Here is a 27705-nt window from a genome sequence, read left to right on the forward strand (position 1 = left end):
TAAAAATATAAAGAGATTGAAATTTACAAATAAGTATCAATTGAATCATCAATACTATAGTACCTATGTTACAATATCCTATATCGCTATCGCGAGAAGCGATATGTTTCTATATTAATCAATATGTTGTCATATCTTATGATTAGATTGAAAACGAACCGAGGATTTGGAGCGTGTGTGTGATCTCAATTGGCTGTATGGTGGCGATTTGACAGGCATAGTCCCCAGCATCGGACTCCTGTACAGCGCGCAGTTGCAGGTTGTAATTGTCCAGCAGAAACAGTCTCTCATCCGGGCTGACTTTGACGGTGCCTGCTGTCAAAACGGCAATGCCCCGTTTCCAAGCTACCAGATAGTTGCCTGTAATCATCAACAAAAACATAATCATGATTAGCAATAAACAATTCTCATCCTATGGAATTGTATTAAACTAATATACAGTAATTTTCAATATTTATTTTCTGATATTGAACTCTCATATTCAATACATTTTATTGTCAATTTTTGTTTCCATTTTCATTATCATCTCTGTATATTTTCTATTGTATTTGTATTTTCTGCTAATGAAGTGGTTAAGTGGTAGAGTGGACATTACTGTCCAAACGTCGCCACGTCAACAAATAAAAAAGGCATCTCCTTAAAATAAATAAATCATTTTTCAATTTCCATTTTCATTATTTATAAATAATAATTTTTTATTTGATGAAAAAAGGAATTCTCTTCTATTCTACACTGATATTATTCTCAAGCTTTTAATAATAAAATTCCATGAGAAATATGAGTAGGCCTACATGTATGGGTAATGTAGAGTGTAAATGTTGAAATATGAATATGTTTCAATTCAAATGTAGGTGATTATTCACGACGTAGCTTCCGTTGATGAGTAAAATATTATAGCACTGAATAAAATGGTCAAAAATTTTATTTTTGAATGTTTAGATCGAAAAAAAGTGATCTCTTTTGATGTCAGAATCAATGTCAATCAACTTATTTCTATTTCACTTTTGATAATGTGTGTAAGCTTAGACTAGTATCGTTATTTAGATAGATCAAAACGTTTCCATGATGGAACAACAGGAAATACTTGGAACAATCAGTTCAGAAAATAATAGTCGAATCGAGTTTGTTATCGTAGCATTATTCCATGTCAGAATTCCTCACAGAGAAAATAAAAGCGATATTCTATTCATTTATCCTCATACTCTGAGTATTAATTTCAGTTTCTCTTGTTTCTATCAGTATCTGTGATTAGCAGTGAAGGGAGAAATAATGGATACTAGGAATTAGTGGGAATACATTTTTCACGAACTATATTTCATGGATTGTACAAGGTCGCATCATTACTGAATAAAAAATAGACAAACCTAACTACCAACTGCATTTGAAAATTATCATCTAGAGATAAATAGTTGTCAAGATAATGAAGAGAAACGTATAAATTGATTCTGCAGTAGTTTCTATGAACAGTTTTCATAAGTATTTAATCCATTCAGTCAACTAATCCTGTTCAAGAATATAGATTATGAATGCTCATATCTGGTAATCTCTTCCTAGGATGAAATTGAAATTAGATGCTTAAAGTGAGTCCTCGTGAAAACTATAATCTAAACGTTAAATCTTGTAGCTGCATATTTTCCAAAAGACACGAGAAAAGAGATAAGGTACTGTGGAAAAGAGGTCAGATTAGAGTTGCATGGAGAAGGAACAATAGGAAATGAGACTACATGATGAGAGAACAGTGGCGGAAGAAAAGTTAAGCACATCTTTGTTGACAAAACTTGGCATGAATAGAGAAGGCTGAAGGCTGAAGGGTCGCTTCCATTGGGAAAAGCTTCATTGCGTCGCGTAAATATTAATGAAAGCAGAGTTCCACAGGACATGAATGTGAGAGGAAGACGAAAGTTAAATATAACTAAGAGAGATTCTCAATGAAAATCAGTTCAATCTTGAAAAAATGGATTGTAATTCTTTGGAAAGCAGTTAATTGCTAATTGCAGTTGATATGTCCACTTATGACATCCAATCTACAATATTATTGAGGGATGGAAGGAGTGCATGATGACTAATCCTATAATAAGTTCATTGATAACATCCAATCCACAACTATTGTGGGATGAGACTAATTCTATAATAAGTTCATTGATAACATCCAATCCACAACTATTGTGGGATGAGACTAATTGTATAATAAGTTCATTGATAACATCCAATCCACAACTATTGTGGGATGAGACTAATCCTATAATAAGTTCATTGATAACATCCAATCCACAACTATTGTGGGATGAGACAAGTTCATAATGAATAATCCTATAATTAAGATTATACTAGTCCTATCCAGGTCTACGTAGATTCAAATTACATAATTTTAGAACTGTATAAGTGATGAATACCAGTATCAATTATAGATTTCTTATATACTTTGGGATTGGAACAGTCCAATGCCGAATATCTCTTTGTGTAATGAAAGATTCAATTTCGATCAAAATTCTCAACAAGGTTGAACTATGCATGAATAGATTCATTTTTGATTCTTGAAAACGTTCTTAGCGTGCTTAGCTTCAATAAAATTCCACCGATGGATTTTTTTCAAGCATTACTACAATAAATTCAGTTTATATAGATTCTACTATGGATTCGTTCTAATTTGATCATGTTGTCAGTTGCTACTCGCTAGGTAGAACTAGAGCGAGCTTCGCTAAGACGTTTTCAAGACTAAAAAATTGATGGTTAGATTGTTGAATGATATCATCAATGTTACAATCAGAGATCACCCGAGTTTGAGATAACCTGTTGATAACATCAACGTAGAGTCGAAGAAATAAATCAGTTGTTTCAATTTATTACAATTTACTTTTCTCATGATAATAGTAATAAGTGGTGATACTGTTCTCCAAACAGTTTTCTTGGTGACTTCCGACTCCTGCATTCTCAGTTTCGAAATTATTAGGGAATTTGCATCTTTCTCATCATAGTGGCTTGAATGTCATACACCCCGAACCAATCTAGATTCGTCGGAAATTGCTCCTCCTCATTGAACATTATACGTTGATGTTGTGAAATGGGAAAACTTTGGCGAACTCTTAGCACCCATTGCACAACAAAATCCAAATTCCCGTGTCAGTTGCACACTCGACGCTGCGTCTGTGTCGGTGCAGTTGCTGTCACATTGTCTTCACTTCCAATACTCACGAAAACAGGAGAATGGAATTGTCGTTCTGAAGCCAGGGAATTGGAAACCTTCGTTAATATCTTAGTGAATTGTAGAGAGGAAGGAGAGAGAAAAATGCAATGGAAGAGGAAGAGGAAGGGAAAAAGGAAGAGAGAGTGAGAAAGAGGAAGAAAACGACGAAGAGAAAGAGAAAGGGAAAGAAGAAGAAAAGTGGAAGAGAGAAAGGGAGAAAAGAGACAGAAAGAAAAACAGGAACAGGAAGAGGAAGAAGAGGAGAAAGAGAAAGATGGAGAAATGGGGGAGGAGAGAGAGAAAGAGGGAGGAGAAGAGGGAGAAGAGAGAGAGAGAGAGAGAGAGAGAGAGAGAGAGAGAGAGAGAGAGAGGGAGAGAGAGAGGAAAGAAAGAGAAAAAAGAAGTGAAACAGAAGGAGAAAGGGGGTAATGGAAAGGGAACAGTGAGATAGAAGAAAAGAGAGAATGTGTGAAAAAGTAGAAGAGAAAGATTGAGAGAGAAAGAGTGTGAGGAAGTGTCAAGCACAGCCCTGTAGCTCACAGAAACATGCTGTAAATTTAAACCTTCAACTTGTTAGTTGGGTTTGAGTATTTCCAAGCCACTAGCTGAATGTTCTTTCTCTTCCAGCTGGAGCTTGGTGAATCAGGGTTGATCGTATTGTAGATGAGAGGAAATATTGTTCCAGATTTATTCAAATATATCTCATGTAACGTGTAGAAGATTGACGTCATCATCATCATCATCATCATGTACAAATTTTTCATTACAATAGATTTCAAGGCGTTCCTAAAAAAAACATATTTTGGCTGGAATCATCTTAAGAGTGTTATTTTCTATGAGAATCACTCGTTAGATACACCTAATTCCATTATTTTCTGTGGGGGAACACCCGTAAGGATACGTTAAGGATCAAAACTTTAAACACTATCTTATAACTTTTGACAGACCGGTCATATCTACTCGTACTACAGCTCATTCTTCTAAGCTAGTCATGGAGGTTCAAAATCATGCATCACTAATCACAAGTCAAATTCGGTCAAAAAATAAAAAAATACTTCTCGAGTGGACTCTAGCCCATTAAACAAAAGAACGTCCAAAGTCTTCATCCATAACTGTTTATCTCTGTAACCCGAAATGTTAAAAAATGTATCTCTTTTTCCAGTTCATGTGGCATTCTTCCAGGTGTCGAATACAGAAATTACAATGAAAATACTCAGCATAAATAGCATTAATTCAAAAGATAGAGTACTTCAGTAGCTCGAAATTGAGTGTCATTTGGAATCAAATAAAGTGGATAATGATTTTTTCCAATGAAAGTGAGCGAATTGTTTGTATTGCCAGGTAGAATCTTAAGTGGAGAAAAATAATTCTTATTTAATCATTACGATTAAAGTACTGGCGGCCTAGAAAAATTGATATCAGATATTGAAGCACCAGACAATATACCAGGAAAACAAAAGGATGCAATTACCCCCTGGAGATACGACAACTTGTTTAGAAAAACGAAGGGCAAGAAGAAGAATCGATATGTTCAACAATCTTCCTTGATGTGGCACAGGCATTTGACAAAGTGTGGCATGAAGGACTGATCATTAACTTCATAAATTCTCCCCACCCAAATTGTAAAACTTTTAAAATCATACATCAACAACAGATTATTCAGAGTAAAACAAGGTAACGACGTCTCCGATTAAAGGAAATAAGGGCTGGAGTTCCACAGGGTAGTGTTCTTGGACCAGTTCTTTATGTGCTGTACACAAGCGTTCTTCCTGAATTGGATGCAGTGACAATAGCTACTTTTGCTGATGATACTGCAATACTGGGAGAAGGGGAAACAGTACAAGAAGCAGCCACAAAACTACAGAATGCTAGCAACAGATTCAGTGACTGGACCAAAAAATGGAGAATTCGATTAAATGAGATGAAGTCTATTCATATCAACTTCACTAACAAAATTATCAATGACCCCATTCGAATAAATCTGAATGGGAATGTAGTACCACACAGCAACACAGCAAAATACCTTGGAATGACTTAGTGATTAAAGTATATTGAATAAAAGTGTAGTGAAATAATTTAAAGTAGTGAAATTATAGATTGGAACTGTAGGCTTCACTGGAAGACTTTGGCAATAAAAATTAATTTAGGATAAGAAATAACAGAGCAAAATTAATGGTTAGTCCTAGTGACTAGTTTTAATAGAAATAACAATGAAATACTCAGCATAAATAGCATTAATTCAAAAGATAGAGTACTTCAGTAGCTCGAAATTGAGTGTCATTTGGAATCAAATAAAGTGGATAATGATTTTTCCAATGAAAGTGAGCGAATTGCTTGTATTGCCAGGTAGAATCTTAAGTGGAGAAAAATAATTCTTATTTAATCATTACGATTAAAGTACTGGCGGCCTAGAAAAATTGATATCAGATATTGAAGCACCAGACAATATACCAGGAAAACAAAAGGATGCAATCACCCTCTGGAGATTCAACAACTTGTTTTAGAAAAACGAAGGGCAAGAAGAAGAATCGATATGTTCAACAATCTTCCTTGATGTGGCACATGCATTTGACAACTATTGTGGGATGAGACTAATGTATAATAAGTTCATTGATAACATCCAATCCACAACTATTGTGGGATGAGACTAATTCTATAATAAGTTCATTGATAACATCCAATCCACAACTATTGTGGGATGAGACAAGTTCATAATGAATAATCCTATAATTAAGATTATACTAGTCCTATCCAGGTCTTCGTAGATTCAAATTACATAATTTAGAACTGTATAAGTGATGAATACAAGTATCAATTATAGATTTCTTATATACTTTGGGATTGGAACAGTCCAATGCCGAATATCTCTTTGTGTAATGAAAGATTCAATTTCGATCAAAATTCTCAACAAGGTTGAACTATGCATGAATAGATTCATTTTTGATTCTTGAAAACGTTCTTAGCGTGCTTAGCTTCAATAAAATTCCACCGATGGATTTTTTTCAAGCATACTACAATAAATTCAGTTATATAGATTCTACTATGGATTCGTTCTAATTTGATCATGTTGTCAGTTGCTACTCGCTAGTAAAACTAGAGCGTGCTTCGCTAAGACGTTTTCAAGACTAAAAAATTGATGGTTAGATTGTTGAATGATATCATCAATGTTACAATCAGAGATCACCCGAGTTTGAGATAACCTGTTGATAACATCAACGTAGAGTCGAAGAATAAATCAGTTGTTTCAATTTATTACAATTTACTTTTCTCATGATAATAGTAATAAGTGGTGATACTGTTCTCCAAACAGTTTTCTTGGTGACTTCCGACTCCTGCATTCTCAGTTTCGAAATTATTAGGGAATTTGCATCTTTTCATCATAGTGGCTTGAATGTCATACACCCCGAACCAATCTAGATTCGTCGGAAATTGCTCCTCCTCATTGAACATTATACGTTGATGTTGTGAAATGGGAAAACTTTGGCGAACTCTTAGCACCCAGTGCACAACAAAATCCAAATTCCCGTGTCAGTTGCACACTCGACGCTGCGTCTGTGTCGGTGCAGTTGCTGTCACATTGTCTTCACTTCCAATACTCACGAAAACAGGAGAATGGAATTGTCGTTCTGAAGCCAGGGAATTGGAAACCTTCGTTAATATCTTAGTGAATTGTAGAGAGGAAGGAGAGAGAAAAATGCAATGGAAGAGGAAGAGGAAGGGAAAAAGGAAGAGAGAGTGAGAAAGAGGAAGAAAACGACGAAAAGAAAGAGAAAGGGAAAGAAGAAGAAAAGTGGAAGAGAGAAAGAGAGACAGAAAGAAAAACAGGAACAGGAAGAGGAAGAAGAGGAGAAAGAGGAAGATGGAGAAATGGGGGAGGAGAGAGAGAAAGAGGGAGGAGAAGAGAGAGGGATGAGAGAGAGGAGAAAAAGAAAGAGGGAGAAATGGGGGAGGAGAGAAATAAAGAGGGTGAAGGAAGAGAGAGGGATGAGAGAATGAGAAAAAGAAAGAGGGAGAAGAGAGAGAGAGAGAGAGAGAGAGAGAGGAAAGAAAGAGAAAAAGAAAGAGAAACAGAAGCAGAAAGAGGGGTAATGGATAGGGAACAGTGAGATACTGGAAAAGAGAAATTGCGTGAAAAGAGAGAGAGAAAGAGAAACCGGAATGGAGAGAGAAAAAAAGAGAAACAGAAGGAGGAAGGGGGTAATGGAGAGGGAAAAGTGTGATACTGGAAAAGAGAGAATGTGTGAAAAAGAAAGAGAAGAAGAGTAACAGGAAGAGGAAGAAGAAGAAGAGGAGAAAGAGAAAAATGTAGAAATAGGGGAGGAGAAAAAGAAAGAGGGAGAAGAGAGAGAGAGAGAGAGAGAGAGAGAGAGAGAGAGGAGAGAGAGAGAGGAGAGAGAGAGAGAGAGAGAGAGGAAAGAAAGAGAAAAAAGAAGTGAAACAGAAGGAGAAAGGGGGTAATGGAAAGGGAACAGTGAGATAGAAGAAAAGAGAGAATGTGTGAAAAAGTAGAAGAGAAAGATTGAGAGAGAAAGAGTGTGAGGAAGTGTCAAGCACAGCCCTGTAGCTCACAGAAACATGCTGTAAATTTAAACCTTCAACTTGTTAGTTGGGTTTGAGTATTTCCAAGCCACTAGCTGAATGTTCTTCTAAGCTAGTCATGGAGGTTCAAAATCATGCATCACTAATCACAAGTCAAATTCGGTCAAAAAATAAAAAAATACTTCTCGAGTGGACTCTAGCCCATTAAACAAAAAACGTCCAAAGTCTTCATCCATAACTGTTTATCTCTGTAACCCGAAATGATAAAAAATGTATCTCTTTTTCCAGTTCATGTGGCATTCTTCCAGGTGTCGAATACAGAAATTACAATGAAAATACTCAGCATAAATAGCATTAATTCAAAAGATAGAGTACTTCAGTAGCTTGAAATTGAGTGTCATTTGGAATCAAATAAAGTGGATAATGATTTTTTCCAATGAAAGTGAGCGAATTGCTTGTATTGCCAGGTAGAATCTTAAGTGGAGAAAAATAATTCTTATTTAATCATTACGATTAAAGTACTGGCGGCCTAGAAAAATTGATATCAGATATTGAAGCACCAGACAATATACCAGGAAAACAAAAGGATGCAATTACCCTCTGGAGATTCGACAACTTGTTTTAGAAAAACGAAGGGCAAGAAGAAGAATCGATATGTTCAACAATCTTCCTTGATGTGGCACAGGCATTTGACAAAGTGTGGCATGAAGGACTGATCATTAAACTTCATAAAATTCTCCCCACCCAACTTGTAAAACTTTTAAAATCATACATCAACAACAGATTATTCAGAGTAAAACAAGGTGACGACGTCTCCGAATTGAAGGAAATAAGGGCTGGAGTTCCACAGGGTAGTGTTCTTGGACCAGTTCTTTATGTGCTGTACACAAGCGATCTTCCTGAATTGGATGCAGTGACAATAGCTACTTTTGCTGATGATACTGCAATACTGGCAGAAGGGGAAACAGTACAAGAAGCAGCCACAAAACTACAGAATGCTAGCAACAGATTCAGTGACTGGACCAAAAAATGGAGAATTCGATTAAATGAGATGAAGTCTATTCATATCAACTTCACAAACAAAATTATCAATGACCCCATTCGAATAAATCTGAATGGGAATGTAGTACCACACAGCTACACAGCAAAATAACTTGGATTGACTTAGTGATTAAAGTATATTGAATAAAAGTGTAGTGAAATAATTTAAAGTAGTGAAATTATAGATTGGAACTGTAGGCTTCACTGGAAGACTTTGGCAATAAAAATTAATTTAGGATAAGAAATAACAGAGCAAAATTAATGGTTAGTCCTAGTGACTAGTTTTAATAGAAATAACAAAAAAAAAAGATATTGAAGAATGATGATTGTGAGCTACAGAAAAATTAGTATAGTCATAATTGTTGAGTTATAGGGAAATTTGAGATTCAAAAGACTAGAGTATAATAAAATTTTCATGAAAGTAACTAATTTTTTAAAATGAGTAATTATGTAATTAGTAATTAGTATTATTAGTTAATTAGTATTAGTAATTATTAATTAAGGATAACTTGTAATTAAATGGAAAAAGTAAGAAATGATATCATATGAGAATCATCTTATTTTAAGGGTAAATTGAGATCTAGGCTACATTAAAATTCTCTGGAACTTCAACTGTACTTTTCTATAAGTAAATCAATTCCTCATCATTTCCACTCTATCAACTTTTTGTCTTTCCACAACTTGGAGAGTCTGCATAAGTCATCCTCAGCTCTGAAATATCTATTCTAGTAATACAATATTCTTCCATTGAATATACATAGATACAAATATACAGTATATTCAAATACTGCATACATAATGGTACTGTAATACATAATATACCTGGATATATTTCAGAACTGTTTCCTTCTTGATAGATGTTAGAGAGTTGCCGGGCTACTACATACATATAATTTCGGCATAGAACAAAGGCACAAAGGGCATCTCTGACAAAAGAAGTTGAAATGAGACGGCCAAGTTTTCTCTGGTGGAAATATTCACAATAATAATTCTCTCCTTTTACTTTTGTGTGCCATTTCCGTGTTGTGCCGCCTCTTGTATTGACTTCAAAGGATGGGTGGATGGGCGAAGGGGGAGAGCGGGAAAAGGAGACACATCATCGATTTCCCAGCGAAAGAGCATTTTCCGATGGCGACAATAGGCTCACTCACTCACATTCATGTGTGTAGACTTCAAATAATGGAGTCTGTGTCTGCTCTCACTGGCAGGCGGGCGGGCTCCGGAATTACTTTGGAAATTCCTTCCTCCCAGCACGGATGTGTTCATCAATGTGTCTTTGAAAAGGCCTTCCAGCCAAGCAACGGTAACGCTTCAAAGAGTACAAAAAACTTAAATCTCAAACTTTTCCATTATTCTCTGGCAGCTTGGGAAAAACATTTTCCTTCCTTGCACATTCATAGCTAATTCTGTTGTGGCTTTGGCTCTTTGCCATGATTTAGAATATTAATCCTTATAGAAGTCATATTGAGTCATACCTATTAAGCCATATTTTCAATAATTCAATTATGGCGCGTGAATATAAATTGTTATGATCACGATAAGATCATAACGTAATGGCTCCAAATCCTAGAATTCAAAACATGTATAACATTTTTTCGGGGAATATAACATAATTAGATTTTTTTTCTGTTTGCTTTCAATTTTTCTGCTCGTAAAGCCGTGTCCACACTGAACAAATGTTCGACAATCATGTTTTTTGAAACAGTTTGGGCAAGTTTTATTATGTTTGACAAAAAATGTTTGCCCGTGGCCAGTGTGGACGTGTCACCAAACAAATATTTGTAAGTGAGGAGAACAGGTTTTATGTTTTACTGCTGTCAAAACTGAAAATGTTTGGAAAAACAGTAATTTTTGTTTGACTAACAATTATTGTCTAAACTTTTCAAAATGTTTGTCCCTGAGCTCCTAAACAAACATATTCGCCGAACATGTATGTCGAACATTATTTGTTCAGTGTGGACACGGCTTAACACTCACTATTCTAGTTTCTTATACGGGCACAGTAATTCCTGAATTCTCAGGTTTAAAGAAACATTTATTCCGATGTGGAAAGTGGGAAATTGTAACTTTCAGCTCACTGTCTCTACTTCAAAATTTTGAATAATCAAAGGAATCATTCCATGGCTGGAGTAGTCTTCTCTAGCTGGTATATTTTCAGCTGCAATATTCATAACAATTTCTCAATTTTGCATAAATCTTGAAGTTTTGAAAAATATCAACTCTGCAATGTTTCAGCTTCAATTCAACGTCGCTCGCAGAAGTGAACATTTTTTTTATGGCCCAAGAACTTTCTTCAAAAAACTGATATGAATAGTAATACAATAATTTCAGAATGAATATCGAAAACATGGTAATGTCTGTTTAGTTGTTACATTATTATCATCACTGGTAGTTGTTTCAGTTGTTAACATGGGTTCAACACAGACAACTACAAGCATCAACATACAAGTAAATTCGTTGCAGAAGAACATGAGTGTAATTGTAGCAGCAATTGACCATAATGGCAGAAGAGCACGACTGATGTAATCATCGCTGCAAGCAGATGTACTCTATAGAGCCATGTCGTGTAGTTGCAACATCAAGATGGCTCGAACACACCAATCTAGAAGCTAGCACATTAGCATGGACAAGCATCAGGCTAGTGGTCACATGTTCCATCGTTTGATGTGCTGACTCATAACTCAGCACAGATTGACACACTGAACACCACTCTCCTTCACCCACCCCCCACCACCTATCCCTTTTGGACAATATTCAGTGGCATGATCTTGCCAATATCATTGAGTAAATGGAAATTTGTAGCGATCTTGCTCAGCTTGTCATGAAGTAAGGTTGGGTGGGACAAGTACAGAGAGCCAGTTGTAAATTATGCAGCCTCCTTCACGCATGTAACCAACAATTATAGAATCAAAAGTAATAGAAATAATTATGAATGAAACAGATAAGAAAACTAGTGGGAACACAGGCTCAGATAGTGAGGTATTCATTCTATCCTTATCTAATAGATAAATATCACAATCGAATATAATCTGCACTATCTTATATCAATATACATCTAGTTTATTATGAATTCTTATTGTGTATTCTATCCTTATAAGTTTGAAATTCCCAGTTTATAGTTATTGAACTTGAAGATTCTTGAAAGTGGAATGTAACCTGTATCTTTTGGAAATGTTACTGTTTGTAAAATTTGGGAAAAGAGCAGTTTTGAGCTGAGCCTGCTGCTCTCTTCCAGTCATTGCTCTATGATTTGTAACTGTATTGATGAATGGAATTAATATTCTACAAATATGTATATTCTAGTACTAGCTAATCATCTAATAACTATAGATTTGCATGTACCACTGGTCAATGGTCATGAAATAATGCTTTAGAGCACTCCTGTTGGACTGCACTCTTTGTTGAAAACCACCTAGGTATCCAACAAGATTCATTCTTCTAGAAGTAGCCACATTTACTAACTCATCTAGAACAACACTGCTCATTGATAAAAAAATGAATGACAAAAAGAAAGTTTTGAATTTGCTTACCCAAATCAACCACTTTGCACGGAAGAAGTACAGTATCTCCAACCACAGCTTGAATTGTGGAACTGGGTGTTGAAAACGTGGGAGACTTTGCCCCATTTCCTGTGAACAAGAACAAACAATATTATTTGAGGTGAAGATTCGTTTAAAGCATATTTGAATTTCGACTAGAGACTACTTCAAATGGATTTGAAACTCTCAGTTATGCTGAATAGCACAAGATCAAGCATTAAATGAGCAGTAGTTCACAGAAAAACCAAGAAACCTACACAACAAGTTTGCATGCTTTCAGAAATGTTAGTAGAATGAAAAGTTCTGTACTCTTTCGAGTGCACCTAGATTATTTTTAAATACACAATGCGCAAATTCCCCCTAATAATAACGCCTCTACTTGAATTTTCTCATAAAAGTATGAAATAGTCTCGAGTACTCTAAAAAAGGTTTTCAACCAAAGAAGATTCATAACATTGAACTTAGAAGGCTTTTGAATAGAATCAGCCTACATCAGATTCAAAAGTATAGTTACGAATATTATTTATACCCGAACCACTCTGTTAGTTTTGTAGTACTGTTAATAAAAACAATATAACAACTTTGTAGTATCCTTTTATTGAAACATTTTAAAATACTTTGAAAAATGTTTTTATAAAAGGGTACTAAAAGTTTTTATATTGTTTTTATTAATTCTAATAAAGTAGTATAGCCCATATAAGTGAAGTGTTTCTTGTAGTACTGTATATTTTCAGAGTGTTATGTGAACAAGTACGAAAGCAAACAAACTACATAACCCAATCAAATACTTCAGTACTGATCAAACTTTGTGGTTTCGGACTGTGATACTTCAACATTGTTGACCTTGCGCTGCAAACACATACTGGCCGGTATCAAACACTAGATTTGTGCAGTGTGAATGCGACACTAGCCCAATCACAAATAATAGAATGGTGGCAGTGGAGTGTGGGTGCGACACACACAGTGCAGTGATCACTGATCCAACATCAACAACCACTGGCTGCTGCTGATTGTAGCCTCTAGCCAGCGGCCAAGCATTTAGCAGACCAACTGGAAAGGATTAAGCCACTACACTAGATGGAAGGCTGCTTGTTTTGCTTTGGAATGTTGGTAACAGTAGGTCGTATATATTGGTATCATTGGTAACATTGGTATTTGTTGTATTGGTATATATTTGTTACATTGAGCGAGGAGTATGGTGCTTGAAATGTACAAGGATTGCTGACGATCAGAGCAGGCTACTTACTCTCTTCTCATCTATCCGATTAGAGAGAGAGAGAGACTGAGTGATCGAGTAAGAAGGGAGTGTGAGAGAGGAGTGTAGTGTATCGTTTATGCCTTGGCCTTGTAAACACAACCACCGTCAACGCTTATTCATCGATAGCTTATTCTCAGAACATGAATTATTGACGTTCCAAACAATTCATGGTAAGTGGATTCAAGTTGAAGACTTACTCAGATGAAATGGCTACTGAAGAGCACAATGAATAAAATGAATTCACATTGATATATCTTGATTGCTTCAATCTACGCAATGTAATCCTGGAAACCCTGAAAACCTTTGTTCAAATAGTATCTAGAGTTATGGTCGGCTGATAGTGTCAAGGTCATTAAAATATTGTTCTGAATGACATTTAAATATTGTTGGGAACGCCTTTCAAAGCTCTAAAAACTGTTATTGACTGTATCCCCTTCCATTTTTCATTTCCTTTCGATACTCTGTGAAATGGACTTGACCGGTTGATATTTGGGCGGTCATAGTAAAATAAGCTTTCTTGATTTTGATATGATATGTGTTGAGGTTTCACTTACATTTAAATTCTTGTATGGAACTTAATACCATAATAAGACATGCAGCAAAGCTCAAAGCAGTATGGATTAGATTAAAATGCATATTCCTCGCAGTTTGAAACGAGGAAATCATTGTAAGGTAGTAAAAAGATTGTTTTTTGCTCAAGATGATGAGCTCTAGGGGGTAATTAGATGGATGATAATCAGAGATGAGTAGATTCACAGCTTAAGGTTGGTCCCGGACCACCGGTAAGCGATGTAAAACTCATAAATGGAATTTAGAGGTGTTCGGCTCTTAAGTCGTCACACTTACAACGGAAGTAGCAGGCGCATCGAGCTTCAAGCTTGAACTTATCAGCACGACCACAAAACAAAATCGGTTTCCTAGAATTCTCGAGGCTGAGATTGAAGATGAAGGCTTGATAAAAATTCTTACTATGCAAGTAACTGTGAATACCTGGACTAACACAATTTACCTAGATATCTACTTCTCAATCGTAACTGAAAATTGGTTTCTAGATGATTCAGTTATTTGAGGAAGACATTATACCGATGGCAGCGACAGAGGAAATTAGTCGGCAGTAGAATTACCAATGATTACAGAGCCCAATCGACGGCGCGGCAATATGGCTTTTGAAGAAAAAGTGCAACATGCCACAGGCCGTGTTCCAGCAAAGGCAGCAGTTGGAGAGAGAAGGATAGATTGGCAAAGGCATAAGGTTGGAGAGAGAAGGATAGAGTAGCAAAGGCATGAGGTCGGATAGAGAAGGATAGAGGAGGAGTTGGTAATCGGATGAGGAGACGAGAGGAGGCCACAAAACATTGGTGTGACCAGTGCCACCAATTTGCATGCACCAACAAAGCCAGCCACTTTTAGCATAATCCAGTGCGCACGCATGCACGCAAGCACGCACGCACGCACACGCCCGCCATCAAACCCTGGCAATTATCCGGTGCGAATGTGACAACGATTTTGCCGACTCAACTTTTTTTCTGAAGCCAGCCACAAAATAGATAACAGCCGTAATAAAAGCCGTTAAGAGCATTGAATGGATGAGAGGATGAATACGGCTAAGGCAACTTTTTCAAAAGCCTAATCTCTTTACAACCCCCGATTGATTCATAGCCCTTCCAGCTCAACGCCCGCTCCATAGAATAAATTGCACTGATTCGCGCGCCAAAAACTGTATCGCCAACCTAACACACACATAAGCTACACATAAACTGAATCGGCATGATGAAAAACTTTCTCTACCAATTCGTTTTCGAAAGTCAACAGAAATATTTTCACAGTAGCCTATAGATCTGGCTAGTCTGTTGTTCTAAGGTTTGTTTCTCCATTTATTTAATGTCACAAATAGTGACTCTTATACTTTTCATTAATTTTATCTTTATTTGAATGTAGGCTATGATACATTTCATTTTGAGTAGGGTGTGTGAGGAGGACACAAGACATCGGTGTTGTCAGTCAACCAGTGACAGCGATTTGTATGCTATTTGGTTTTGCTAGTTTGCAGTGCACTATATGTTTGTAATGCAATTATTTGTTTTGTAATTTTTTGAAAATGTTCTTCCTAACATACAAATTGCGTACTATTTTTTTAAGGAGGAAGAGAAGTTGCTAACTTAGTCTGTCTCATGCTTTCCATTATAATAATAAAATAATTGAAATGAGTAGAGTTGAGAGAGATAAAAATAAAAAATTGCTTGAAAAGTTGAAGTTGAAAACAGATTCTTCATTTCTATCACCATTTTATCAACCAAACAGATAGATTACAGCTTTTTCAATACTAAATTGACAAATCTAGATATGAAGCTCCCTTCTAGAATGACTTGTGACAATTTTTCACTGTATGGTAATCCCACCTACACTCTAATCCACTCCATCGGTGAGTACATTGACCCATCCTACATTTTTGTCGAATATTGAAAAAGCATTCAATTTTTTCACTCTGAAACAGATGCTCCATGAAACATCACTAGGCTGTTCTGCCCCGTAAATGCATTAGTCACTCTAACACACAGTCAGCCAACAAATTAACCAGATTATTGGAAGAGAATTCGTGCAGAAGCACAAAAAGTGATCTCTTTGGAAATGTTAGAGCTGCAGCAGCTCTTTCAGCAGAGAGTAGAATGCGCAGTGCAAAGGCAATAACTCAGTTAGCAGCTACAAACACGATTCAAATCTGTCAGTGCCTTTATCGGAGTGGGCGTGCCATTGCAGTTGTTCCTCCACGACAATTTAGACTTGTATGCTATTGTAAAGCTGGCCGTGTTTTTCATTCGCCGAACATAGCCGGCCGGCTAGGTTCGTTTGTGCTGCTTGCTTTTGATCAGGCGGCTATCCATGTTGTCCTCTGCTGTGTTCGCCAATAATCAATAAGCTGTTCATTATTTTGCCCAGCTGCATCAATTAACCAGATTTGAACCCTTCCTACGCCTACAAAGAAGCCCCAATTACGTTCGAAACCAATTATACCGGTAGCGGTAGATTCTCAATTGAATACAAGTGTAAAATAATTAGGATAGTATTCGAATTAGCAAATACCGGCCTCAACTATCAGTATTCGAACAAATTTGTCATTGCATCTAGGTCTACTTCAGATCAATAGGAATTATTTGCTCCGCTTGTCATCATGGAACATGTAATGAAGCCAACATCATTGAAGAGTAGGTTTTCAATCGTGCAGGGTGTAGTAACAAGTGAACAGACTATAATTCATTTGATTGCAGGCTATGGTCATTACTTGTTCCATTTCATTCCCTATTTATTGCTTTTGCCTCTCAGCCTTTGATTCAACCACCAGGACTCTAGGACCAGCGACAATTTGATGGGTATTGCAACAAGCTTTTAATGAACAATAAACCAATCACAGCGATATTTGATGGAAATCATTGAGTTCTAACTGCGCGCTCGGCACTCAAATTGAACGCGGAGCATGTGGCATGTAATTATTTCTGGAGTTTGTCTTCTTCTGTTGACGTTCGGTTTGTTTGGATAAACGTTGAAACTTTGCTTCAATATTCAATTGCTTCCTGTTCCGTGTTGCTGAATAAATCACTCACCCACTCCGCTTTCTAATGCCATAAAAACGTAGGCATGATTCTGTACTCACACAGGCATGATTCTGTACACACAGTGTTCATGGAGTTGTAGGGGATATATTAGTCATAAAATCCATAAATACCATAATTGAACAAATGAGTGATGAAAATCATAATGATACTAGACTGGATATTACAAGCATAATTATAAAAAATAATGATTGCCCCAAAAACACTTCACTTAAATGGGCTATTTTTGTACAAATTAGTAACAGTTTAAAAACCTTGTAGTACCCTTTATTATTAAAACTTTCAAAATATTCCAACAACGACTAGTTTTTTATTCAACTTTAAAATAACCTAAGTTAGGCCTCTTTCACACGATAGGAGACGTGCAACTTGAACACTGAAGGCCTCTTTCACACGATAGGAAACGTGCAACTTGAACACTAGGCCTAAAGTCGAAACTAGTCGTTGAAATATTTCAAAGTTTTCAATAATAAAGGGTACTACAAGGTTTTCATATTGTTTTTATTAATTTAATTACGCCAAGTATGAAATTCAGCTATACCAAACTCTCTAGAGAAAAATTTGAATGATAATAATCTTGTTTGGGTATACTATTGATTGTTCTTGTAACTGATTCTGTATCCATTTTTTGTTTTGGTGAAGTGTTGAGTCGAAGTGGAAAAATCTCTTTCTTCCAGTTTTCTAGTTAACTCCACGGAACTCACCCATCTAATTCAAGAGCACACATTATTATAAACACACATATTCTATCGTTATTGACTAGCAATATACTAGAACAGCCGCAATTAGATAACCTAAAATTCTTTATTTAAAGTTCTCCCGACTGGATCGTCCTAACATATGTTAAAAATATGACATAACATTTCAAATTTGGTAGGTGTGTTCAGTTGGACCTGTAGAGGCGCAATAATAACGGATTTGGAAAAAATTCCAAAGATACGCCCAAAATCTGCTTTTTTTAGCGTTTTCTCAGCTTTATCGAGAACAAATAAACAGAAAATGTTCAAATTTACTATAGAAGCTCAGCTGGGGTGCAATAATGTTGTGTTAGAAGGAATTTGAAATAACGCCCAAAATTAGCGTATTCTCAGCTTTTCTGCGTTTCCTCACCTTTTTCAATAATTAATGGAAATGTATTGAAAAAAATCAGTTTACAGGTTTAGCTGTGGTGGAAGTATTTTGTTCGCCAAACATACGCCGATATAGTAACAGGTGTTTTTCGAGATCAAATTGACATAATACGTTCAAATTCGGTACAGAGGTTCCGCTGAGGTCTACATGCAGGCGAGCGAAGCGAGCCCGCTGATCTCATTTTTGGACAATCCAGTCGGGGGTCCAGAATTCGATACAGAGGTTCCGCTGAGGTCTACATGCAGGCGAGCGAAGCGAGCCCGCTGATCTCATTATTGAACGATCCAGTCGGGGGTCCAGGGGGCGGGGCCCCCTGGCTAGACGGATATGGCGAGCGAAGAGAGCCTGACGGCCAGTATGTTATAAAAATGAGAACACATTAATGATTTTTACCAAATAAGTATTTTAACTGTACAAAGGTAGCCAATTAGTCTTTAAATGGAGGTATTGAATGAATTGTTATAAATGAGAACACATTAATGATTCTTTTTAAATAGCTGCAGTATTTTAACTGTACAAAGGTCAATTAGTCTTTGAATGGAGGTATTGAATGAATTGTTATAAATGAGAACACATTAATGATTCTTTTTAAATAGCTGCAGTATTTTAACTGTACAAAGGTCAATTAGTCTTTGAATGGAGGTATTGAAGGAATTGTTCAACAAGAAGTTGGCTTTAATAATCCATTCGAATGAACAAATTATGTTTCGTTAAGAAGCTGAAATGTTGAAATGGGTCGATGAGACCCTTCAAGCTATTCTTCCTACTTTGTTCATATAATCAATTGTGAAATATATTACTTTTATCTCTAGTCTTTAATCCAACAATGTTCAAATAATTCAAAGACTACCTAATTATTGTTACCTAGCTGAATTACCTAGATACCTAAGATGAAAGCCTGCACTAAAAATCATTATTTACATTGTTAATTTCCAATATTATACTCCTCCTTGCTAATACTTTCTCACAGTAGCTCATATAATATCACTATGAAAATAAATGTCACCAGGAAATGTCAGGAAACAGAAGTCTATTAACGATGGCCTTGAGGTCTCAGAATTCTCAGTTGAATGGCATTTATGATAATACATTTTTCAGTAAATCCGGATGGAATGTGTCTAAGATACTCTCTTGTTCACGTGAAAATTGAACTCTATACAAAAGTTCTCAGTTCTTTCAATCTGGTTCTGCCTCTCTATTGTTGCATTCTCTCTTGACTTACCCTACACCGTACTTTCTTTTAGAAATCACAGTGTGTAATAATTTATGTAGGGAGTATGCTGGATGGAAACTTCGCTTCTCATTTCAGACAGTCGAAGAATCTTTTTGTGAAAGAAAGGCCAAAGTGAAAAGGTCTAGAACGAATTCAATGAAGCGCGAAAAAAGGTGAGCTTTAAAAAATAGCATATTCCACGAGAAAGAAGAAAAATCGGAAACTGTATTCTCTTTGGAAGAAAAAGAAGAGAAGTACGCTTCATTCGCATTCAATCTTCTCCTATATTCTTTGAAAAAGTTATCTACTTCGATAGTTTATGTCCTCCAGCTTGTTTTAGCGGCCTGTTTATGAAAATTGAGTTCAGCAGTTACCTACCAAGTCCATATAAAGTTCTTTGAGTTAATAATATCATCTGCCTCATGATCTATATTAATGAAATGATTGGTTTTGATTGAATATTATTATATTTAATTAAATTCATCATTATTATCATATGTGGAAATCAATGCCTATAATGGTTTTAATTTATGGCTATCTGTATACATTCCACGTATATTCCAAATACACTTCACCGATCTACTTGTCTTCTTCGAGAAAGGTTTCTGACCAGTATTTTTTTTGGGATATTTGAAATTGAAAGTTTATTTTAAATTGTTCAAATTCAAACTTCAAGCGAACGTAATACCTATCGTCCAACCTTGTTCTTATTTTTTAATCTCATGGACTTACAATACATTTGTAATGTGGATATTATGTTAGTGTAACTATATCGAGTAATCAATAACATCCATCAAATCTCTAATGAACATAGCACATTAAAACAAAAAACTCAATCCGGCCAATCTAAAGTGAAATTATATACCTCAATACTTTGCTTTTCACTAGTTGAAAATTGATGTTGGTGTTCACAACTGAGCAGTCCAAACCATTTTCTTGATAATTTAATGAACTGGTGTTCATGATAACTCCAAGTCTTCGCATCAACCAGCTCTCAGAATGTTTATCTTCCACAATACACATTCATAGAATAACAAACATACACATTATTTTTTTCATTTATTGTATAAAACACTATAATCATAATACATACATTGCAAGACATTACAAAATATAAACAACACATAGAAATTCAACAAAAATACTTAGGAATCAAATAATGTCGACAGTCATTTTCTATTAACTGTGTCATTGAACAAAGTGTCCAATCACATCATCATATAATATAGCCTCTAATTCCTTCCTCGGAAAATTAATGGACGAAGAATACGGTATGAAAATGGATAAATAAATAAGAAAGATAAATCTTGATCAATTCAATGATTCAGCTCATTCTGTCTTCAAATTGAAAGGAGAAATTAGATAGTGGTAAATCGACCAAATTCATTACTGGGGCTTGCTGGAGGCAGACTGAAAAAAGGGCGAGGAAAACTGGCAACGAACAAGAACTATTTTTCATATTCGAGTTTGGCAGCTGAAGATTGGAAATAAGCGGAAAAGTGTTGGCCGGACGATTAGTTGCACAATATTTTGTGGCCACTGACACCAGAACACGGTTAGCATCCCGCCAACGTGCGAACGCCACTAAATTAGAAATTTTCCAAGCCAGCCGCAATCCAGGCGTAAAGCTGATATTAATTTCCCCAATTTCTTGCTTCTGTCTCTCTCTCACACACAATCACACTCATCCTGTCTCTCTCACTCCGCCACAATTCCTAACAGCTATCGGGTTTGGCAACACCGTGTGCTCCACCCCTCTTCCCCCTCTATTACCACTCCGCCACCAAAAAACCGGCGCTCCACAACAAGATTAAAAGTTTAATAAACATTCCTGCTCTTTCAGACAGTTCCTGTTGTGACGAAGCGCTGCTCTATCTATGAATTAATGAAGACTAGATGGGAAAAATGATAAATTAATGAAAATGCCGAACAGACCTGAGCTTAATTAGCAGATAAAGCTGGAATAAACTTCTCGGAGACTATGATTTTGGAATGAGTATTGAAACGCAACCAAGGCTGATTTATTATAGTAATTTAACACCGCTCCAATTCACCTCGACATAATATGAAACCATAAAATGATGTATTTTTATTTTGTTATGATGATGATGCCTACACGGGTCAAAAACGTGTCGCCATGGGTAATGGTGATTCTTGTGAATAATGAATCAACTAATAGTTTCAGATGGGTTTCAAACCACCTAAAGCTGAAGCTGAGAACTGGCTGAGAGCAGAGCTGTTCTTAAAGAGCTACTGTAACTAAGACAGTGCTGTAAGTAGGCTACGTCTAAATGCCTACAATATGGTTGGTCAGAGTGAAGTGAAAACCCTTTTTCCGAAATATACTCTATTGTTAGTGACCATCATCATCTTTTCACGTTAAGTCGTCGGTCCCGGCTGCCTAAAAAGCAGTCGTTAGGTCATGTGAGACCCTGGGACCCTGAAATTGATCAGTTGCGACCTGAAAACTCTGACACCAGACCTGAGCCAGCTAGGTCACTCTATATTATTATTATTGTCAAGTTGATTGAAGTTTGAATTTGTTTATTAATATCTATTCAATATAAATCTAGTAAGTTTATTTTATATCGTATTGAATTGGGCAGGCGGCAGTAAGGAGTTGGCTGGCTCGGAAGCGGGAAGAGAGGGCGTGAATGAGAGTTCTCCAAGCATAAGAGAACAAGATACCTAAATGAAATAAAGCTTCAAATCTTTTTATATCAATGTACTATTTCTATGTTTTTTTTATATAATGTAAGACTTGACTCCTCCAGTTAAACCTTCTTTAGAAGGTTTTGGAGAATTTATATTTCGTCTGGTTTATAATTTTTGAAATTTTCCACTGAAAAGGAATTTTCTTATCATTTGTCATTCTTGCTTTTTCTAATTATTCTTCATTTTTGTTCGTTTGTAAGATTTCTTCTCATAAGCGTATTTTTCATTTTTGTTTGTTATATTTTCTATAATAAACTTCCTTCTTCTGGGGGTACCAGGACGAAGGAAAAAGGAGAAGGAAAGATTATTATCATTATCATCTTTCCTATTATTCAAGCTTTTCTCACGTGGCATCAATCACAGCAAAAATTATAGATCTGTGGATAATTGTAGATTATTCGTCTATCCAGAAAAGATGTACATCATACAAGTCATCCCTCAAACAGTTCAGATACTGTAATGACTACATTATACTAAAACAACCATACATTACAGAGGAGAAATACACCGTACCACGAGTTTATCGTGTACCGTAACAGTTCAAACAAGAAAACAAGTACACTTCAGATGCGAATATACATAAATTGAGGTTGAATATTAACTTAGGTTCAGATTATGATCAATATTGAAGCATGAATACTCGTATGTACTGTGAGTGTATCAGTCATCCTATCAAATTGCAAACCCCTAATTGTGGAGTTGTGAGGTGTCTGAGCACAGTATGGTATCTTCAGCTGCTCGAATGCTTTCAACTGGAATGTCAGTCAAACTCCACCTCAATCTGTCAGAGGTTTCATCGCTGTGGCGAGCAGTCGAGCAAGGAATGGGGTGCTGTGTGCTGTTCGGGGTTTCTCACAAACCTCAAACCTGTCAGTATCCACCCTGCTTCAGGTATTCCTGCTGTGTTCCTACAGTGACGTTATCAATCTTCATGTGAGCCGGAGCGAACATCTTCAAATGATCACCGGTGGATCATCCTCTGATATCTCTAAGCCCTACGTAAATCTGTACTCAATCTTCATCTGGACTTCGTATTTGAATTTTTGAATTGAATTCGAAATAATTGATTTTTTGGAAGATGACTTTGTCCTCTTCTTCACGTTGTATTTCTACGTCGTTCAATGAGAATATCTTATGAATAGAATGAGATGGAACTCAACTACATGGAGTACGTATCATATTATTATGATGAGAAATAATATCACAGTTCAGTCGATGTACCAACTCTAAAAATAGTGTAGATCAATATTGTGAATTTCAAGTATTGTTTTATTCCAGTACTATCAATGATATAAATCAACTTTGCTTGAGGGTATGCTCTTCCATCTATAATTTGTTATATTGATAAATTTATGGAGTGGAAATCCTCTATGAATATAAAACAGAAGTATGAACTAGCACTATGGAACTAATATCGATAGAGTGATATCAGCCTAATACTGGTGATTGAATTTCAACAACACATATAAATTTCAAGTTATGAAGAATCAATAATGGAGTTGGCCTGGTGTAGTTTATCGTTTATGAAGTATCAAATCATCTCTGAACTTGTTCAGATTGTGTCTGAGTAGCCTATAAGCATTTGGAAAACTGTTCTGCATAAAATTTTTCATTCCGAAGATGCAGAGGGTTCTCAGTACAGGAAGAAAACGACTGAGAATGGGAACAGTTTGGAAAGGAACGGTGTTTGCGATGAGTGAAATAGAGCAAGGCCAGCCGAGTGTTGGTAGAGAGAGATAAGAGGAGAGTCGTAATGGAAGTAGTGGAGTAGTTATTCGGATATTTTATTACCCAGTAGGGTGCGTCGTCAGAGATGTAGTATTACCGAAAAGCTCTCATATCTCGTGCCTCGTATTGGTTGACACTCACTCACACACAAGCTCACGCAAACAAGCTCCAATTCTCTCAGGCTGCACCTTTTTATTCCCAGTGTGGAAGTGAATATTCACGTTTATCTTTTCACATGAGGTACTCGAAAGCCACACGTCCGCACCAGCTGTGCTGCGTTGTGCTATGTAGCTCCTGGCTCCTGAGGAGAGTGATGAATGAAATCTCCAGCCATTGCTGGATAATAATTGGCGTTCAACACGCCTACGTCATAATAGCCTTTGTCTCAGATCAGTCGGATGGAAGGCGATTATTGAAAGCCACTGTTCTCCACCGAAGAAACATACATTTCCACAGCTTCCATTGGAGATGGCATTATGTTTTGAATCGTGAAACAGTAGGCTGCAGTTTATATGATCTGTGATATTGTGATGTATTGTTATGATATAATTGTACTGTCCTTTCCATTTTCAACAAATCCAGAACGGTAGAGATTGTATTAAATATGAATAGGAATGTGAATTGCTCATGGAAGTGTGTGTAATATAATAACGCTTCCCCGTTATATGAACCTGTATTGTAATTAACATTCCTATTCATATTCTATACAATCTAATGTTGACTGATTGATTAGGCGATAATATTGATTTTCAATCATTTAAACAAGAACGTTTGAAAACGCTCACTAGCTCACATATTGAAACTTCAATCTGATATTCTATCAACGACCTTGACAATCCTATTCAAGATACACAATTATTCTATTATACAAAGTAGAATATCCTTCCTAGAATCGTTTGAACAAATATTTCGGAATGATGAAAGATACATGATTGATGTGAGTAGAGAGCAGCTCACAGAATGTCTTTCTTCCTTTAGATGAGGAACTTTTTTGTGCTGGTTGAGACGGAATTAGCTTTTGCTGCAGCAAAGCATCACAGATCAGAATTTAGATTGCTGAGGCACTATCTAGAAGATTAGCGACTTGAAGAGAAAAAAGAGAGTGCTTATTCAAAGCCAAATTGAATGTAATGAAGCTCTACGTTCTGGCAGATTCAAAGGGAAGCGAAGCCTTGAATAATAAACAGAAATTATTTCCATTGTTCCAACGAAAATCAAGTCACAACTAATTTCCTTTTGCCTTTGCAGATATGAGAAGAACGAGTAATTATGTGGAAAGCTTCTCTAATACTCTCTGTTGAATTACGGGTTCTGCTAAGAGGGAAACTCTCGCTTCATCTACTTCTACTTCGATTGATATTGTTTCAATGTTATCGCATGAGAGTGACATGAGAGTGTGCATAGGCTTATTCACATTTGTAGAAACATAGACACATTCACAAACGATTGGAGATCAACTTATTAGGTTCAACGTAATAAACTAATAAGGCTCTTTTCTTAACTACAATAGGAAGACAGATATAACAAAATCAGAAAATTTTTATTAAATGAAGTAATTCCAATATGAATTTGTAAAATTTGACCATTTTCCTTGGATTATAATTCTGTCTCTTTTATTCATTTTCAATATAAAATTTATTTCGTGTGAATTTGTCCTGTTGAATTTTTTTTCTCTCACCAGTAATCAGAGAAGTTCTAGAAAAATAAATGTAGAATTGATGTTAAAAACTGACAAGTTTATAAGTCTCATTACTCACTAACAGATGGCTCTCATATCTCTGAAGAGTGAATCGATTCACTCCATGATTGATATTTCATTAACAGTTTTGATAAATTGTGAATTGGATTGTTTTAGGATTGTAATTGATATTTTTGTAGCAAATAAGAATGATTATTTTAAATGTTGAGTATGCTTTACAATTCAATTCGATCTTGAAAATTGTATTCTAAATAAGGAGTCAGCTATTTGAGAGTTTTCAATGGAATGCTTTGATTCCGTTCTCAAAATATCAAAATGTGTGTATAACATAGAACTATTACGAAAATGAGGATGTAATGAGAAGAGTAAGGCTAGGAAATCCTATGTATTCCCGTCACACAATTCAGTAAGCAAAAACGTGTTCAGGAGAAAAAAATTGAAAAAGCAAATGGAGGAGCATAATATGAAGAGCTTGCCTGCCCGGTGAGAGAGCAGAATATCTCAGAACTAATGAAAAAGGAGATCGCAGACTGCTTATTTAACTCGAGTTTATTCAATTCGGAAGTTTCATTTTCTTCTCTCATTACCCCAAACATTCATTTTCCACTACATTCCTAATTTCCGTCTTTCCAGCTCTCTCCATCTCACTTGTTCTGCGCTAATTCACCCCCTCCTTCGGCATAATTTCAGTTATGAATAGCTTGGACTTAATTCGAAAGGACAGATTTTATTATAACGACCGTCGTCCCACCATGCTCTTCCCTCTCACTCCGATTGTAGATTACGCGCTTGAAAAACTTGCAAATCTTATAAGGAAAAATATGACAAAAGTGTTTCTCCTCCAAGGCTAAGAAGACATAATGGAAATTTAATTCCTTGTTCTAAATTCAAAGAAATAACTAGGTCTTTCTTGTTTCTTATTACTCTGGTGCCATATCTTTCCTTCTTCAGACTCTCCCGGACGTTAAGTTATCAAGGATTTTTGCTCCTTCAGTAAAATTTGCTTAACTAGGAATGGGTTTGTTTAAAACAGAAATCCTGCTTCTTTCAAATCACAATTCAGCGCACTGTACAGTGTACAACGTAATGCGATTGAATGTATACATTCTAGTCAATTCAGTTAATAAGCCTCTTCACATAAGAATATTAGCAGAGAAAATAAAACTCCAAATCCAACTCAAAGTCCTCTGGGAACAAAATCTAGCATTGATAATCTTATTATATTAAGCAAGCAATTTCTGTATTTATATATCTGGCTATTTTTATATCTGGTTATTTATGTTTAACGGATCTCGAAAACGGCTCTAACGATTTTCACGAAATTTGGAACATAGTAGGTTTATGATATAAAGATTCGATTGCACTAGGTCTTATCCTTGTGAAATGTCGCTGAACGACATAAAAAGGATAATTAATCCTTGGTTGAAACAGCTGTTGATAGTAAAAAGTGAGTGAGCGAGTATGTGAAAAACCAAAATATCGCATCCCCTAAATTCATAAGTTGACGTATAGCCAGCTGTGAAATATAAACACGATCATTTTAGAGAATTATGTTCTGTTTATCAATAAATAAAAATAACGAGCGAAGCTGGGTGCCCCGATATTGATCATCAATACTGTAAGATTAATAAGCATTAATACTGACAATTAATATAAATTCCAAATAGTACTACATTGCTGCAGTAATCATATTTGAGATCTGACAGTACCCCATCATCAATGACGAAGCAACAAACCGAGTTTTCCAGTTGACTTGTCAAGAAAATAAACATTTATAAAATTCATTCGGGTTTGGGATAAATTGTTCCTATCCTCGAACGATGACAGTATACTGTAAACAAAAACCCTTGTTGACGTAAAATTGATTTTCCAGCAATTTCCTTCAAGTGGTCACGCTTTATGAATTTGGCAATGCAATCAATTTAATGAATTTGGTTTGAATATTTGTGGAATGAATTTACAACAACAGAGACCGCTGAAAGCGCTCTCAAATTCAATTGCATGACGATAGAACGTCGCAAACTGCTTCTTGTGAATTGAGTGGTACGGA

The 27705-nt window shown here is 36.0% G+C and overlaps 1 protein-coding gene across 1 annotated transcript in view; it reads right to left on the minus strand.

Annotated features, from left to right (window-relative positions):
• Positions 1-27705, minus strand: part of LOC111047959 (protein amalgam) — a 193763-nt gene that overhangs the window by 48664 nt on the left and 117394 nt on the right. Inside the window, exons 2-3 of the mRNA XM_039426833.1 lie at positions 12295-12393; positions 160-360 (exon numbers count right to left, since the gene is read on the minus strand). Coding sequence (XP_039282767.1) covers positions 160-360; positions 12295-12393 — 300 coding nt within the window. The remainder of the gene's footprint in view (positions 1-159; positions 361-12294; positions 12394-27705) is intronic.

The sequence above is a fragment of the Nilaparvata lugens genome, chromosome 4, assembly GCF_014356525.2.
Source record: "Nilaparvata lugens isolate BPH chromosome 4, ASM1435652v1, whole genome shotgun sequence".
NCBI lineage: Eukaryota > Metazoa > Arthropoda > Insecta > Hemiptera > Delphacidae > Nilaparvata > Nilaparvata lugens.